The sequence below is a fragment of the Podarcis erhardii genome (genome assembly GCF_964252035.2).
Source record: "Podarcis erhardii genome assembly, chromosome: 1".
Classification (NCBI taxonomy): domain Eukaryota; kingdom Metazoa; phylum Chordata; class Lepidosauria; order Squamata; family Lacertidae; genus Podarcis; species Podarcis erhardii.
In genome coordinates this window covers 94012830-94028921 of record NC_138497.1, presented here as the reverse complement: position 1 = coordinate 94028921, position 16092 = coordinate 94012830, and the positions used below count along the sequence as shown (strand labels likewise).

General features: G+C 38.5%; 1 protein-coding gene across 4 annotated transcripts in view; it reads left to right on the top strand.

The window, feature by feature from the left end:
• Positions 1-16092, top strand: part of MYLK (myosin light chain kinase) — a 175513-nt gene that overhangs the window by 40010 nt on the left and 119411 nt on the right. For 3 of the 4 annotated variants that reach the window (XM_081870369.1, XM_081870370.1, XM_081870368.1), the window contains one exon: positions 1493-1665. In XM_081870369.1, the coding sequence (XP_081726495.1) occupies positions 1501-1665 (165 nt within the window). In that variant the 5' untranslated portion in view covers positions 1493-1500. Of the gene's footprint in view, positions 1-178; positions 208-1492; positions 1666-16092 lie in introns of those variants that run through there. The other variant, XM_081870371.1, reaches the window with a different exon arrangement.

Sequence of the window (16092 nt, the reverse complement as noted above, 5' to 3'; positions counted from 1 at the left end):
TTTTAAAAAGTTATGGTTTCCACCAAAGAATTCTGGGAATTGAAGTTTGTTAATGCTGCTGCGGCCCTATCCCCCTCACAGAGCTACAGTTCCCAGATTCCTTGTGAAGAGGGAGTGATTGTTAATCCACTCTGAGAATCATGAAAGAAGTTGCTAGAGGCAAGTTGCTAGTGGCCATTACCTGAATATAAAAAGAAAGTTCTATTGGTGTGTCTGCTTTGCTGGCATGTAGATATCCAGCTGCTTAGTTACCCAGGTGGCCAAAAAGCTTAATTTGTGTGGTATTGCATGTTTTAAACATTTTAACCTCTGTTTTCCTTTTTTAAAAGAGATTCCTCCTGCTCTTACTGTGGAGAAAATCTTTATCAAAAAATATTTTAGCAGCTGTTCTTCTAGTAGGCCTAGATTCCTCTGCATGCAAAAGGCAAGAGAGCCTTGAAGTCATTGCAGGATTTAAGAACTGCATTACTAAAATTTGGAAATAGCTGCTGCAAGATACTTGAGGGACCAACAAGTAGATATAGGGACTGAATGAGACTGAGAGCAACAAGAATAAAAAGCAAGTCAGAGCAAGGTTCAGTGGGGTCTAGAATTCATATTGGTGACGAGTGGTGCCACAGCAAGGCAAAAACTGTATTTGATTGTGTGGAGATTTATAAGGGGATTCAGTGGCTGGTATGGAATCACTATGACTTTGATCTAGCAGACATTAAAAATCACAGCGAAAAAATAATCTCCAGCTTTCCAAATGCAGCTGCATAGTTGTTTCTGAAACTCCTTCCCTGATGATTTGCCATCACATTTTGTGAAATCAGTTTGTATAATCAGTGAAAAGAAAAGGCACAACTACTGTAGGCATAATTCTAGGCTTTTGGTTCATTTCCCTTCCCCATTGTGAGGCTTGCTGTTGCAAAATTGTTTATAGTACAGTTAATTCTTGTCTGTCCTGTCCTGGAAAAGCCATATAAATGGAGACAGTCCATTTTTAAAACCACACTTTTCGTCTAGACGATTGTATTTATTTATTACTGATGCAAGTAGTTTTCAGGTTGCTGGATTCCCCTCCACCCCTTTCCCATTAAGCTCTTGTGGTTATTATTTTATAGTTGCTTTAGCTTGATTATTCCTCCAGTTTTTCACACACAAGGAGGGATCAATTATTTTATGTGTTCGGTTTCTTTTTTAAAAAATCTCATTGTTCTTGCAGCCAAGGGGTTTCCAGAGCAATGGTGTCCTTTTCCTATAGGTTTAATGTCTTCTTATTGGGCATAATCCTGAGCACGTTTAATTTGCACTGATTTGGATGAAAGAGATTTAACACTTCAGGGTTCTGAGAAACAATTGCCTGTTTTCAGCTTTCATCCTACTTGCTTCTCCCTCTGAAATAAATAAGACTTGGGTATTTAATTTAATTTTCTCTGTGGTTTGACAGTGTCCCTATAGAAGTAATAACTGGCATTTGTACTTCCTTGTTTTTCATCTGCTTTTAAAGCTCTTAACATGGGGGATGTGAAACTGGTAACGACTACTAGGATCTCCAAAGCCACCTTGACCCTGGACCACTCCTCTCTAAAGTCTCCTGCTCCAACAGAAGCACCGGCGTTTACTTTACCTCCAAGGAATATCCGGGTGCCGCTTGGAAGCACGGCCAGGTTTGAAGGAAAGGTAAGGCAAGCTTTCTGGGTGGGTGCTTGGGGCAAAGGGGGACAAGAAAGTATCCCATGTTGAACTCAGGAACATGGAGGGACATGTTCACAGCAGGAAAAAAGTACTCAGCAGGAGTACTGTTCACCAGTGTTGTTCACTTGAGAAATTGGAAAACAGCCATTCTGAATTAATCATTTACCTGGCAAGAGCCTTTGGTGCACAATCTCAAATGACCTAAAGGTGTCTCTTCCTTGAATTAAATATATGTCTAAAAAATAATATGATTGTCTACAATCTGTTATGAACAGCTCAAAATGAGCCCCACCAGTATGTGAAATAGTAGGCTGTTCACTATATGGTACTTTAATGTTTACATTTGTATCCCATCCTTCTTCCATTGAGCTCAAGGTGGCATCCACAAATGTGCATTACCTACACCTACACTATAATAAGCATTTGAGGTAGGCTAGGCTCAGACAGGGTATTCCTAGCTAGAGTCCAGAGTGATAACTACTACACTACTGTTTGCCCACGTGTGACTGTCAGCTGATCCTAACACTGAGTATTATGCTTTGCATTCCTGTTCTTTGGAAATATATGTACCAGCATATTTTGCCATATGAGGGTTTGTCATCATGGGTAATTTACTACTATACAAGTTTTATTCTCTGCTTTTGTAGACTGAAAACATGTAGGTTCAGAGAGTGACTGATCTAGTGTCATCCGGTGAACTTCATGGCTAATCAGAGGCCAACTTAAATTTGTTTTAAAATACCTGTCTGAAACTACTAGCAATGCAGCTTTTCCCACTGATGATATTCCCTATAAAAGTTACACTACCTGTCCATGATATGTAAAGATGGAGTCATTATTTTACATTTTGGATTTTTTTTGTTTCAGTAGGTTTTGCAATCACACCTTTGTATCCTAAATTGTCCAAGACATAACACTGTGTATGTGCTGTTCAAAACAACATCTCTTTCAATATTGCAGCAACAACAACAGAGAAGTCCCTTTTAATAACTGGCTGTGGACCACTTGAATGGGGTATATATTTCAACTAAGAGCTCTAGTTGTATGCATTTCACCTGGGCTATACTTTGGCAGGTACTACTGTTAATAAATGTCCCCTGTTTCAGTTTGCCACAGATGCTTCTACACTTGAAGACAAAGAGCAAGTCTTTAAGAATAGTATCTAGTCCAGAATTATGTTTCAGAAAGTCTGAATAAAATATATTCTAATTTCGGAGGGATGGGGACAATTTCCACCAACACTTTGCTTTTCAAGCAAGCTGCAGCTGTTATTTCTTGCTAAAATACTAGCTCAAACTGTGTTGTATCCAACCAGATCATTGCAGGAGCCCAGTGACTTTCATCAGCACAACCCAAGTTCCTTTCTTACTCTCCATATGCCCCTATACACCCCCCATCAGCTGTAGGAGTTCCCCAACCTGTTCTGCTTTGTGAGTGGAAGTTGTTTCGCTTGTACAATGGCCTATTGGAGTCACTCCTCTGATAAGTATGTGGAAATTAGTCCCATTTGACATTAACGGAATGTCTTCCAAATATTTTGTTTCCATTTTATTGAATGGAGGTCTGGGGTTTTCCATATTTACTTTTATTTATTTGATGATTGCTGTTCTTCAGGTAAAACTTATCAGGGCTGCTAAGAATTTTAAAACAGTAAGTCCATTAAACACTGGGTTGTATCCAGAGCTGTGCAAATAGAAGGCAAGCTCATGAAGTGGATTTTCGTCCTTCCCCCTTCTGCAGCTTCCTGAATTCCCCACAAATACCTCTTCGTATGGTTGTGTGGGGAGGGACCTACCAAACATTGTGTCATCCAGTGCTCAAAATGGGAGGAGGAAATTACTTAAAATGGGGGGTGGGGGATTTTCCACTAGCTCCAATGTTTGGTAGCCCTTGCTAACTCTTGAGCAAGGTTAGATATCTTTGACTACTTAAAGTGGTCTAATAATGCTTCAAATGTATAATGCAGATGGGATCTGCAGTAACAGATCAGCACAAAGGCTTCAAGTCCAGATCTTTGCTTGCTGTATTGGATTTCTGTTTATGTGGAGAATTTTTTAAAAAACATAACTTGCTCTCTGTGTTCTGTTTGCTTACTCTGCCTGTATAGAAAGACCAGGTGTGACTATGTCTAAGGTGGGATTTTGACTTGGGATTGCCACATTTGACCAAGTTTGTTTTTAATTTGATTGATAGCATTTACTGAAGTGCAGCTGTTACGGTACCTATAGCTATATAAAGTTTTCTATCAGAAAAATAAGGAGCAGGTGCTTTGATGGATGGTTACTGATACTTGGCTTAATCACACAATATAAATATTAAACTCTACTTGGTCTAAAACAAAAATGGCTAGACAGGAGATTTTCTTCAAAGAACTCTTCCGTACTGGAATTTATGTTATCAGAAAGAACAAACATTTTGAGACTCCAAGGCAGGATATAAAGTTGATATTGTAAAGATCTTATATTCTCATTTTAAAAAACCTGATAAAAATCCCACAGAATCAGATCTCTGTTATTTTTCCCAGTGCACAGTATATGACGAAATAATTTGCATGGAAGTAGAACTTGAAAGAGAAGAAAAATGCAGAAGTTAAAGAAAGTGACCTCATAAATCCAGGGCAACTGAAGTAGAGGTGAAGATCAAAATACTGTGTATCTTTTAATAAAAGGAAAAACCTACAATCTTTCTGATAACATGGATAGTTTCTTTTTAAAGCAAGATGTGTAGTGTGTCTTTTTCTTCTTTAAGAAATTTCTCTATGAATTTAATAACAATAAAAGGAAATGTTTTGTTTTATTCCATGTAGAACATGATGTTGTCTTTCCCTAAATCCTGGCCCCTTTGGGGGGGCAGTTATTGTTTTCATTTGTTACTATGTTATTTTTGTGTTTCTATATTGTAAACTGTCCTGTGATCCTAGGATGAAGGGTGGTATAGAAATTTAATAAATAATAATAATATGCCTCTGAGCTCTTTGTAACTGTGCAGAATAAGGAAGGGGGGAGCTCATGACCCTGAGGCTCATGCATGTAATGCTAAACCACAGTTTAGTGTTACATATAAATTAGATCAGTGCATATGAAAGTGCAAAAATGACCTCCACAAGAGACACAAGGTTTTTAGCTATGGCCTGTCTGCTTCCTTGATATTGGGAAATTCTTATTGCTGATATTTTAGATGACAGAACCATGGTAAATTGCCTTATGGAAGTCCAGTACAGTGGTACCTTGGTTTACGAACTTAATCCGTTCTGGAAGTCCGTTCTTAAACCAAGGTGTGCTTTTCCATAGCAGCGGGGGACTCAGTTTACAAATGGAAAACACTCAACAGGAAGCGGAACATGTTCTGCTTCCAAGGCAAAGTTCACGAACCAAAACACCTACTTCGGGGTTTGCAGCGTTCTTAATCCAAGTTGTTCCTAAACTAAGCTGTTCTTAAACCAAGGTATCAGCTGTATCATCTTCTTTAAACTACTCTTGTCAGTACTAGGTTTGGCTTTATAGGAGCATTACATGTAGGGATGCCAGCTAGCCACTGTTTTACTGGTCCTGCTACCTCACAATGACGGGTACTTTTTAAAAGGACTGGTTGCAGACAACTAAAAAAAAATTTTTTTTAGAATAAATCTGACTGCTTGCTTCCAGCTTTGAGTGGGCAGCAGACCAATGCCCAATAAAAATTGCAACTCTAGTGGATTTTTAAAAGATTACTGTATAGACAATGTGCATTCTGTCTGAGGAAAGAGAAATTTAAACCTTGTAGTTTCAAGGGAAGTACTGCAAAAAAAAAAAAAAAAAAGCTAAGAAAATGACCACTAGTCCATAGTGTCTAGAAGCAAGAGCTGGGTCTGATACTCTGACTATCTTCCAGGTAAAGCATTTTGGAAGAGTCTTTAAATCAGTAGAAGAAGAATTTTTGTTTGTTTGTGTGTAATATCGCTTTAGAATGGGCCTGTGAAAAGGCACCATTCTTTAGAATTTACAAGTGCAGCTTGCTACAAAGTTTTCTATTTTCTCCCTTAATGGTCCATCGGTGTTCTGTTCCCAGTCATCACCACTTGGCAAAGTGAGATCACTATTAGAACTGAGATCACTATTAGCTATTTTTCCTAAAGGTTTTTGTACTTTTGAAAACCTTGATGTGCCCTGAAGCTTGACGGTACCTTCTTCTTGCTTGTGGGTTGTGTTTTGTTGGCTACACAAACAACGGCACACACAGCTGAACATTGGAAATAGAGGCATGCTGATCTATGTTTGTGCTCTCTGGCATGGATGATAGCTTTAACTCCCTCTAAATCAGTAGGCTGTTGAGAACTTGATGCTAACCAGAACAAAGCTATCTTTGCAATACAGGCATTCTTTTGAAGTGTATCAGGAAATGGGAAACCTTACACTGCTCTGAACCTGTGCCTGATATTAGGGCTGCATGTTGTCTCTGCCATGTCTCAGGAGAAAGACAGTAGCCTGGTTGTATGAGGAGGTATGAAGATGATGAACATGGTTCTTTTTTCCAGTCTAAAATTCTTTCAGCATTCATTTATTTATAAGTTTGCTTAGTTTAATTATAATTTTCTGGAGAGGGGGTACTTTAAGGAACCATTGTCTCATTTATACAACTCTGAGACATTTTTGATTCCTGCATAGGAAAAACAGAAAAATTCTAATGAGTATGAAATCTGGTATATAGCCCTTGCTGTCAAATAATTAGTGTGCCTGTCTGGGCTGCACAAATGCAAAGAGCTGGGTTACCAGACCCGCTAGTAAACGATTTCTCAATGCACTTAAAACATACTGCAATCCTCACCTTAATGTTCTTATAGGACACCAACAGATGTTGCAAGAGAACCAGTATTATGGGACAGGCTTATAGCAGGCCCACTATAGGGATCCACTAAGCACTTTGAGAGAAGACATGCTTCAGCTGTGCTTTAAATGCAACCTGTGTACAACAGCAGTTCCCAAACTTTTAAAGTCACAGAGTTGTTAGTTGATGTTTTATCATATAGCAAATTTTTGATCCAAACTTATTTTTCCCCATTGAAAGTCATTAAAAATGGAAGTTTAATATTGTTTTCTCAAACTATTTCACCTAGCACCTACATAGGCACTGAACCGAATGATAGTAGTATTGATGATGGAGGGTACTTTTAAGCATTTGGGCATGTTAAACATCAAGTTTCACTTCATTCAAAATGTTGCTTTCCCTACTAATTTCAGAGAAATAAGGAACTTACTTAACTACATAAACAAAACAAAAAACAACAACAAAAAACATAGAGTAAGGCAAAACATCTGAGAACAAATTCAAAGCAGGTATTGTAAATCAACAATATGTTACATATATATGCTAGTTAAAATTTTTTTTTACAGTTGCAAAACCAAAAATGTCACTTGGCATCAAAAAAGAACGATAAAGCATAGCTTGGGAACTTAGATTCTAATGAGAGGTATGGGACTGTTTTGATTTGCACAATGTGGCTATCACTGGTTAAATTTGGGACAGCTGCAACCAAATATCTGGCTCTGCATTGAGGCGTGATCTGTAGTTTGTTTTAGTAGCTACATAGGCAGAGACCCCTGATTGTACAGAGAACAGCCCCTCTTTGGACGACTCTTCAATATGCACCCTCATTGGTTGTGATGCAGCAGGTGGCTATGAGGTGCATAACTTCAGTGATGGCACCCTGGCTGTGGAATATTCTCCCTAGAGAGGCTCATTGATGTGAATCTTGCTGTTATTTGGTTCCAGGCAAAGGCCTATTTATTTCCCTAGGTCTTTTATTATGTCTTAGCTTTAAGTCGTTTTTATGCACTGCAAATGCTGTATACATGCTTTTATTGTTGTAAAACATTACCTTTCTTGTTTTGAGCCACCCTGAGAGTTGCCTGTAAATACCCTGGGTTGCCTGTAAATACTAAATTGCCTGTAAATGCTAAATTGCCAACCTCATGTCACAGACTAAGAGATGACAGCTTATCAAAAGCCACCAGCAGAGTCCATGGCAAGATGAGATTTAACTGGGGAAACCTTTGGTTCATACAGCAGTCTTAGCCACTATGTTACACTAGGAGCTCAGGATCTTTATGCCTACTGAAGAACTTTGTAAAGCTTGAAATCTTGCAAAATTTATTTGATCTTTAGTAAAGATATTTTTTAAATTTAAACCTGACAACATTTCAACAGGGACATTGTGATTAAACTATCCATTCCAAAAAGGGACAGAAGAACCCCAATTTTACAGCATAACACAACAGCTTATTAGTTTCTTTCTTGAGTTGCTTCTGGTGATTTTTTATTTATATTTTGTCCTAGTGGGTTTTGCAACACAAACCTGCTGTTGTTCTTCAATAATCTCTGTTCCTGTGCCAGAGGCTTTTCCTGAAATGAATACTTGATCATATCATAATTTTCCGGACAGATTCCTGAACTGATTTGATAAGCACTGAAAGTAGTTCCTGGATTATTTGCTGTGCTGATGCTTGGAAATAGCTTGTACTGAAGGACCTAACCTGCAAACATTCTTTTAGAAATTTCATAGAAAATATGTGTGGAAAATTGCAGGTGCCCTGGGCAGCTCCTCAAGTTTCACTTGGAACTAATGCTACTTTATTTCACAAATTTAAATATGTCATAAGATAGTGCAGGCATGCAAATTTTGTCATCCACATTTAAGCATTATAAATTTCTAATGCCTGGTATATATTCTCTAGTAATTCACAGGTTAATTTTGGTTAAAGGCATTCTTAGTCTAATGTCTGACAGCTTTGCCCTTCTCTGAATGGGCAAAGTATTCCAATGTGCGTTCCCATAGACAATTGACATAGCTAGTCAATAACTCTCATGACCTGGTATCACGCGATGTTGCACACCAGTTTGCACAATTGCTTTTTAAAGGGGGAGAATCCAGCAGCTAGCTGGAAACACAAAGTGGGAAATGCTGCAGAAATATAGGCACAGATTTTGCTCAGCCCTACTTTCTTTTCAGGGTTGGTCAAAGGATAGTATAAATGTTCCACCTGTTCAATGGATTGCATAAATAAATGACATACTGCCAAGAGCTCTGTAATGCTTAAAAAGGAAGATAGATGTTGCCTGCAGTGTAATGATTTATCATGACAGTTTACCAAAAAGTAACCTTTTGCTATAATTCCATCTGAGACTTCTGCTAAAAACACAAAAGAGCATTTTTTAATGTCTTGCATCTATGTGTCCATTATGAAGAAATGCATTTCCCTCCAACAACCTTCTTGCAACTCAATTCTGAAAAATCTGGTATTCTGAAGGGACACAATTCTGTGATAAAGTCCAAGCAAGCCCTATTTGGGAACAATTGAAGTCCTGTGCCTTTTAATATTATATATAACACTTGATTCTACAGCAGTCACTGTGCAGGATAACTGTAGAAATGTGAGAACATGAGAGGTAAAAAGATCCTATACACCTTTGGAAAAAATAGGATTTCTCTATTTGCCTTCTGTTTCAGGAAATTCTAACTTTTTGCCCTTCCATATAAAATAAAACAAGTGTTTTTAATTTGCAGGGCACAATTGTATGAGAAGTATTTTCAAAGTGGTACCTGAGTGCTTTAATATCTAAAACTGCGCACCTCTCAAGTGGAGTGTCATGAGTTGTCTTACAACAGTAGTGACATTGAACAGCAAGATTTATTTCTTTTATCAGATTTGTACCCTATTTTTCCAGCAAGCAGACAAGTTGTCATGCCTGGGGAGAGTATCTCATTTTAACTTCATTATAGCCTGTGAGGTAAGTTAGGCTGAGATAATGGTGACTTGCCCAAGATTACCCAGGAGCTTCATGACAAAGCAGGAATTTGATCCTAGATCTTCCTGGTTCAGTAAATAAACTTGGCTCACCTGTCTAATCACAACATTAGTTGCATTAGATGGACAGGGAATTAGGCATTCCCAGCAGCAACCACAAGTTGCAGCAGAGGTATAACCAGGATAGGAGAGGCGTGTGTTCCTTGAAGTTGAAGGATTGCAAGTGTGCAATCTGTACAGTTAACCTCTGTACAAATTCTCAGATCTTCTTTGTTCCATATGCAGGTTTAGGGTTACATGTGTATGCCTTAAATTGGCACTGACACATTGGTGGTATGCAAGTGCAGATGAAATGTTTGCACAGTTAAGGACTAAATTTGAATATTTTTCCATCTCAAGGTGTTCCAGCCTAATCTCTAAATATACATAGTGGAAGCTTAGTTAACTACACCTCAACATCTTGATGTTGCTATCCTTATTTGAGAGTAATTCAGCATTGCAATATGGTGATATTTCCATCAGGGCAAGCATTTGGGTTTGCCAAATGGAACGAACCCTCGTCTCCTCCCCTTGTGTGCTGCTCTGGGGGTTCTCTGGAACCACCCAATATAATTTCTCGCAGAAGGAAACGGGAAGACAGTTGTGCAAGCAGACGTCCTGGGGCAGGGCTTCTGATGGGACTCATTAGTGGAATCCCACACATCTATTTATGCATATTCATTTCAGTTTTGCTAAATAGCACTTATGTAATACTGTATATTTAGTTGAGTCAATATATCACATCTGACTCCTACTTGCATGCCGTGATGACACATGACTTTGGGCCCTGAAACCATTGGGTGCATCCTCCTCTGGGGCAAACCCCAGACAAGCATTGTGGCCAATATATTGTATTTTTATTGTATTTGTATGCAACCAATTGCCATCTGTTGTAATTATGAAGATAGCTGACTGTAAAGCAGCCAGGGAAGGAAAGTTGGAGGAAGTAGAAAATTTAAGTGTAGAGGAAGGACTGGCCAAGGCAAATGCATCTGTGGTAGGGTCAGCTGCTGAGCCAAGTAAAGAAGGTAAGAAAAGAAAGGTTAGAGGTGATGAAAGCCTAAGGAAGGTGTTGGATGAGATGATGTTGGCAATGGAAAGTGGGATTGTGTACCTGGAAGACAATATAGAGAACAATGGAGCAAAGCTAATTGTGAACAGGAAAAGGATGTCAGAACTAGCACTTGCTTGGAGACTTGAGCTTTGCCGATCATCATAGCTATGTTTTCTTGTACATACTTACCATTTGTTAAGAATCTCTTTCTAATTGCTGAATAATATAAGAGAATCTGGATTACACCAATTCCAAATCTCCAGCTAACTCCATTGTAATAATGATCCTATGCATACATTTTCCGGAACATTTTTGCTATCTCTTTTATTTGCGAGGACAGAAAAGTACTATAGTTCTAAAATGTTGTTTTGTCTTAGGACAAACAATTCAAAGCATGTGCAGCCACTTTTAATAGAATACTGAAATAGATGTTTTTGCTGTGTTCAGATTAATGTGCCATGGTGGCTAATGGTAGAATCAACTTCTGTGCAAGAGCCCTACCAGTTTCTTGTAAGGAAACCTGGAAAACAATAAGATGATTGTCAACAATATGATTTGCAGCTGCTGTCTGCTTTTCTGCTAACAGACCATGTCTTTTGTAGATAGCTCATAAATACTTCACTGTTGGGAGTACTATAAATGTTGGCTTAGTTGGAGCTTCTCCACTCATCCTTGGAGTAATTTTTGTATTTATTGGAAAAGCCACAGCTTCCACAGTGGTGGTTCATTGCTTTGGCTTCTGGGGCTTTCCAAACAGACCTATTTTTCCTCTGCTGTTGCCATTCTCCTGCATTTTGTCAGTTCAATCATCTGTTACCTTGGTTAATGATGTGGAGTTTCTGTTACTTTATATGAGATGAGAGTGAAAAGCCATGAGGTGAGAGCATAGGATGTTCCCTTCACATTAAGCTACTTGAATAAGGTACTGCAATAGATGAGCCAGGTAAAATAGAGCACGGAGGGACCAGTAATTAAGATTATAAAAGTCATTTGAGGCTATCCCAGAGAGTTTTTCTTGACTCTGTTTCCTGCAGTGGAAGTAGCCAGACTCCCTGTGGGTAGAGTAAGGTTTTTAGCAGAGGGCTTTTCTGGGTAATGCATTGTCCCTAAGCATATTTCAGAGCAATTATGTTTTGATAAGTACACAAATTGTGACCTGGCCTTCCTGATTGCCATTGAAGGCTATGGTTTTTGTCCTATTGTGTGATCAGGCCGGGAGCAACAAGAGGCAGAGCCTTTTTGATGGCTAATTTTCCTTCCTTTGAAAAACAGTTGCATTTTTAGATGGTGGTTGAAAACTTTTTAGAATATATGATCTGTGGGGGTTTTTTTAAAAAAAAATACTTAAGGCCCATGGTTTTAAAATCTAAATTGTTAAAAATATTGTTTATGAGTTATGATTGAGATGAAATGCCCTCCTACTTTGCTGCTCCACCTGTGGGCGGTGAAATGGGAGACATCCCTCCACAAACAGCTGCCATTTGTTCCTCTAAAGGTTCATCAGGGTGACACTACATGATGTGTGGTGTTTCTGTTAGAAAGATTTCTGTGTACCCATGTCCTCATTCAGGGGCTGGGTGGGTTGGGTGAGATAGTGGCTGCCAGGAAGAGTTGTGGTGGCAAAGGTATGCCTCCTGAGCATGTTCTTTCAGGTTTCAGACAAGCAACCCCTAAACATGGGTGTTCCAAATAGCCATTGTGGCTAATAGATCTGTTTTCCATGAATGTTGCTAGCCTATGGACTCATTACCTAAAATAGATGGATAAATCAAGGCAGCAAAATTTACTTCCATTTGCGATGAAAGGGAAACAGAGCTAAGAGTTCCATGGGATGAAGTCCTAAAGCACACAGTTAAAGATGAGGTAGAGTCAGGCTACTTAGATACAGTGTTGACTAATAATTCAATAATGTTCTGATTTTGAGGGATTTTGTTAAAGACATTGCTGAAATTTTTCCTCTGCTACTTTGGATTGCTTGGGGGAAGATCTCAGTAGTGGCATTCTTCAAATGTGAACTCCCAAAGCAGTGATTTATTAGCACTGCTTACATATGGAATAAGAAACTTAAGCAATGCCAGATGTTGAGACAAAATATGACAGCTTATGCTGCAAGTTGAAGCATGCATTTGATCCTCTCTCTTTCAATGCATGGATGATTTTGAAAGAGATAGTTAATTCCCCTTTTGAGTTGAATGATGATGTTAATCTAAGTCATCTAGGATTCTAGACCAGGCATTATTAAGCACTGGGAGCCATGTTAGAAAATAGGTAAATAGCCCTTTACCATATTTTGTTGTTATCAAGCATGCCATGATTTTATTGTGTGCCATTTCTGGTGTCGTATTGAATCTGGAATTTGATTGAAAACTTTAATGGATACTTAAGACTCGTTGATGACAGTGTGTTTGCAATAATTTGTGTGATTTCCAAACATTGAGCAATGAGCATAACTATTGAATGAAGACATTTATTATTTTGTAAGAAGAGTCCTAGGTGTTACTAGTCCCAATTGGGCAAGTTTTCAGATTCATGGGTTAAGGTAGGAAATCCCAAGAACTGAAAACCACAATAGGTTAGAGGCAATGCACATGTCATCTGGGATTAACTTTATATCCATGGTAGATTTCTTTATTTATCATTATTAATATGTAGCTTCATAAAAAATATAAGCAGCTTACACAAAATGATACAAGATAAAATGCCAATAAAAGCAGACCTTAAAAGGGTTGGCAACTGAATTTTTTAGTGTAACCATGTGATTATAAAGTCAGCATTGCAAGCAAGACAAAAACTCTCATGCACTTGGGGATATATATTTTGTAAACCTTTGCAAACTTCTTCTTGATTAGAGCTTGAGAAGGGTAATAAAAAGGATCATGGTGTTCAGAATGGAAGAAACTCACCTTCTTATGACATTGCATGTTGTACTGGTAATGGTACAGCATGTCTTGTTACTCTTCATTGAGCTTCTGAGCAGAAATTTACTGCAGGAGTTCAAGGTCTATGTCATTTAAATAGGTCTTGAAATATTGTAACTAGCTTATATGTGTTTAGCCTACTTCTGGTTTCAGGTTAGATCAGAAACAGTTTGTTGTGGATGTGGGTTGAAAATATATCAAGATTCTTCCATTATCTGAAGTCTGTACAAACCAAGGCATTGATGCTGTCATTTAAGAACAGTTGCAAAATATTCAGAGAAAGCCCTAGTAGCTTTTTGAGGGGACTTTTTAATGTTCTGTGGAACTTTCATTCAAGTTTACTTTGCTCACTGAATTCAGGGCCAATGCAGACATTACGTGGCTGGCTGGATGTTCTACATATCCACTATGTGTTTCCTGCTGAACACCTTAATACCAAAAAGGATATGAGTATCTGTAAACCTATTAATATTACAGTAGTACCTCAGGTTAAGTACTTAATTTGTTCTGGAGGTCCGTTCTTAACCTGAAACTGATCTTAACCTGAAGCACCACTTTAGCTAATGGGGCTTCCTGCTGCCGCTGTGCCGCTGAAGCACAATTTCTGTTCTCACCCTGAAGCAAAGTTCTTAACCTGAAGCTCTATTTCTGGGTTAGTGGAGTTTGTAACCTGAAACATATGTAACCTGAAGCATATGTAACCCGAGGTACGACTGTACTACAATTTATTAAGGTCCCAGAGCAGGCTACAACAGTTAAAACGCAAGAGTCCATACAATTGGGACGCTGCAGTTGGCTATAACTCAGTCCCTGTCACATATGCATTATGTGTTTACACACGTAAGTCTTTACCCCACTTATTAGTGGAGACAGGTTAGACAATCAGCATGCACTGTGAATTGGTCTTTACTTGGAAGTAAGCTGCATTTCAATCTTTGTTCCTTTCTTTTGGGTGAAAGCAATCCTCCACCCGTTTACTCTTAGGAATCTGTAGGCCCATGTAAGGAGTAGACAGGGCTATAAATAAGGGCTATTGCCTTAAGCTGCAGAGCATTAGATAAGTGGATAAGTCCTCACCCATTGTGGATGTATTATTAAATGCAGATGTTTCTGCAGAGCCTGAAAGAGTTACCAGAAAAATTAATTTTTTATTTATAGAAAAACCTGCTGCAGTTCTGGAATTGGTCCACCATCGGCATCAAACTGAGGTAACTGGCAGCTTGTTTTAGAATCGCCAGACATTTTTATGGCAGGAATACATCTTTTCAGTGCAGGGGTTAGTTCCATATGAAATGTGTTTCAAACTCTAGCTTGAAATGTAAATCCTCACATACAGAATAATTCGCCACTTGCTCCTTCTCCTTATTCTCCCCCCCCCCCAAGTACTATACCAACTGATGAAGCTGCAAGGCAGTGTGGGCTAACGAAACTCACAAAAATTAAGCCCTTTATGCATCAATCAGCCTCTCTCTCTGATTTTCTTAGGAAGAACTCTCTCATCCTTTTGGATGCATGTGCCCCTCCTGCTGTTCTTCCTCAAATTGGAGGCTTGATGTTTGCAAAATAAAAACACATGGAAAAAATTGAAATGTAGCTTATGTATGAGGGAGAGCCAAAAGATGGTCAAAGAAGCCTATGAAACTAACCGTAAGTGAAGAATTGGATAGGAATGACATAGTATGGTCCAATTGGAGCTAAGGGAAATTAGAGTGATACGTTCTATCATGAGGGAAAACTAATAATTTGGAATAGCATCCAGAAGGAGAAAGGCACAATACTTTGTGGCCTGTGTTATTTGAAATTGGACTGGATGATAGGAAGAGATTATAATATTTTCCAGGGAGGAATCTACCATCTATTTGTTTTGTTAAATCAATTCCTTCTCCTGCAAGCACTTCTGACATTGGTGCCTGCTTTTATCCAAACCTCTCACTGCTTTTGACACACTGTAATCTAGAGAATATGCTTGGATCTGCTTTATTGTGACATTATTAGATTAATACCAATGGCAGTGCCAGAGAAACCTGAGTTATGCCTTAGTTCATTCAGTGTGCTGTTAACTGCCACTTAAGAAAATCTTTAGTTTTCTTTTATTTTACACCCGATGATGATAAACTGCATGATTGCTTGTGTGAACATCAGGAAGCTAAGTTTCTCATTAGTAAATTAGCAGAGGAGAGGACAGTGATTCCTAAATTCTGGGTTGTTACCTTCTAGTGGATTACCAGATCTTGTAGGTCAGCTCCACCTTTCCTATGCTGTGAGGAATGTTTGCCAGTCTTCACAAAGATTATTGTTATAGTATAGTATTTTCCCCTAGCTGCAGAAGGAAAATACCTAAGACTGCAGCTGGACATTGTAATTGTTATGCTTGTCCTTGGAGTTTAACATTCTGTGGAAACTTCTCCATGAGGATCACTGCTCATGCTGCAAATGCATTGCATCCCCATTTACAGATGCATTCCCATGTTAGCTGTTTTCTACCAGTTGATTTTGTGTGTGCTTTTCAGTTTTCTTTACAATAAATGAAATTAAAACACACACACTGTATTTGTTTATTGTGGGGAACAACATATTGTTAATTGGTGTTGGTCTTTGTTACTTTGTGAGAACTTTGTAA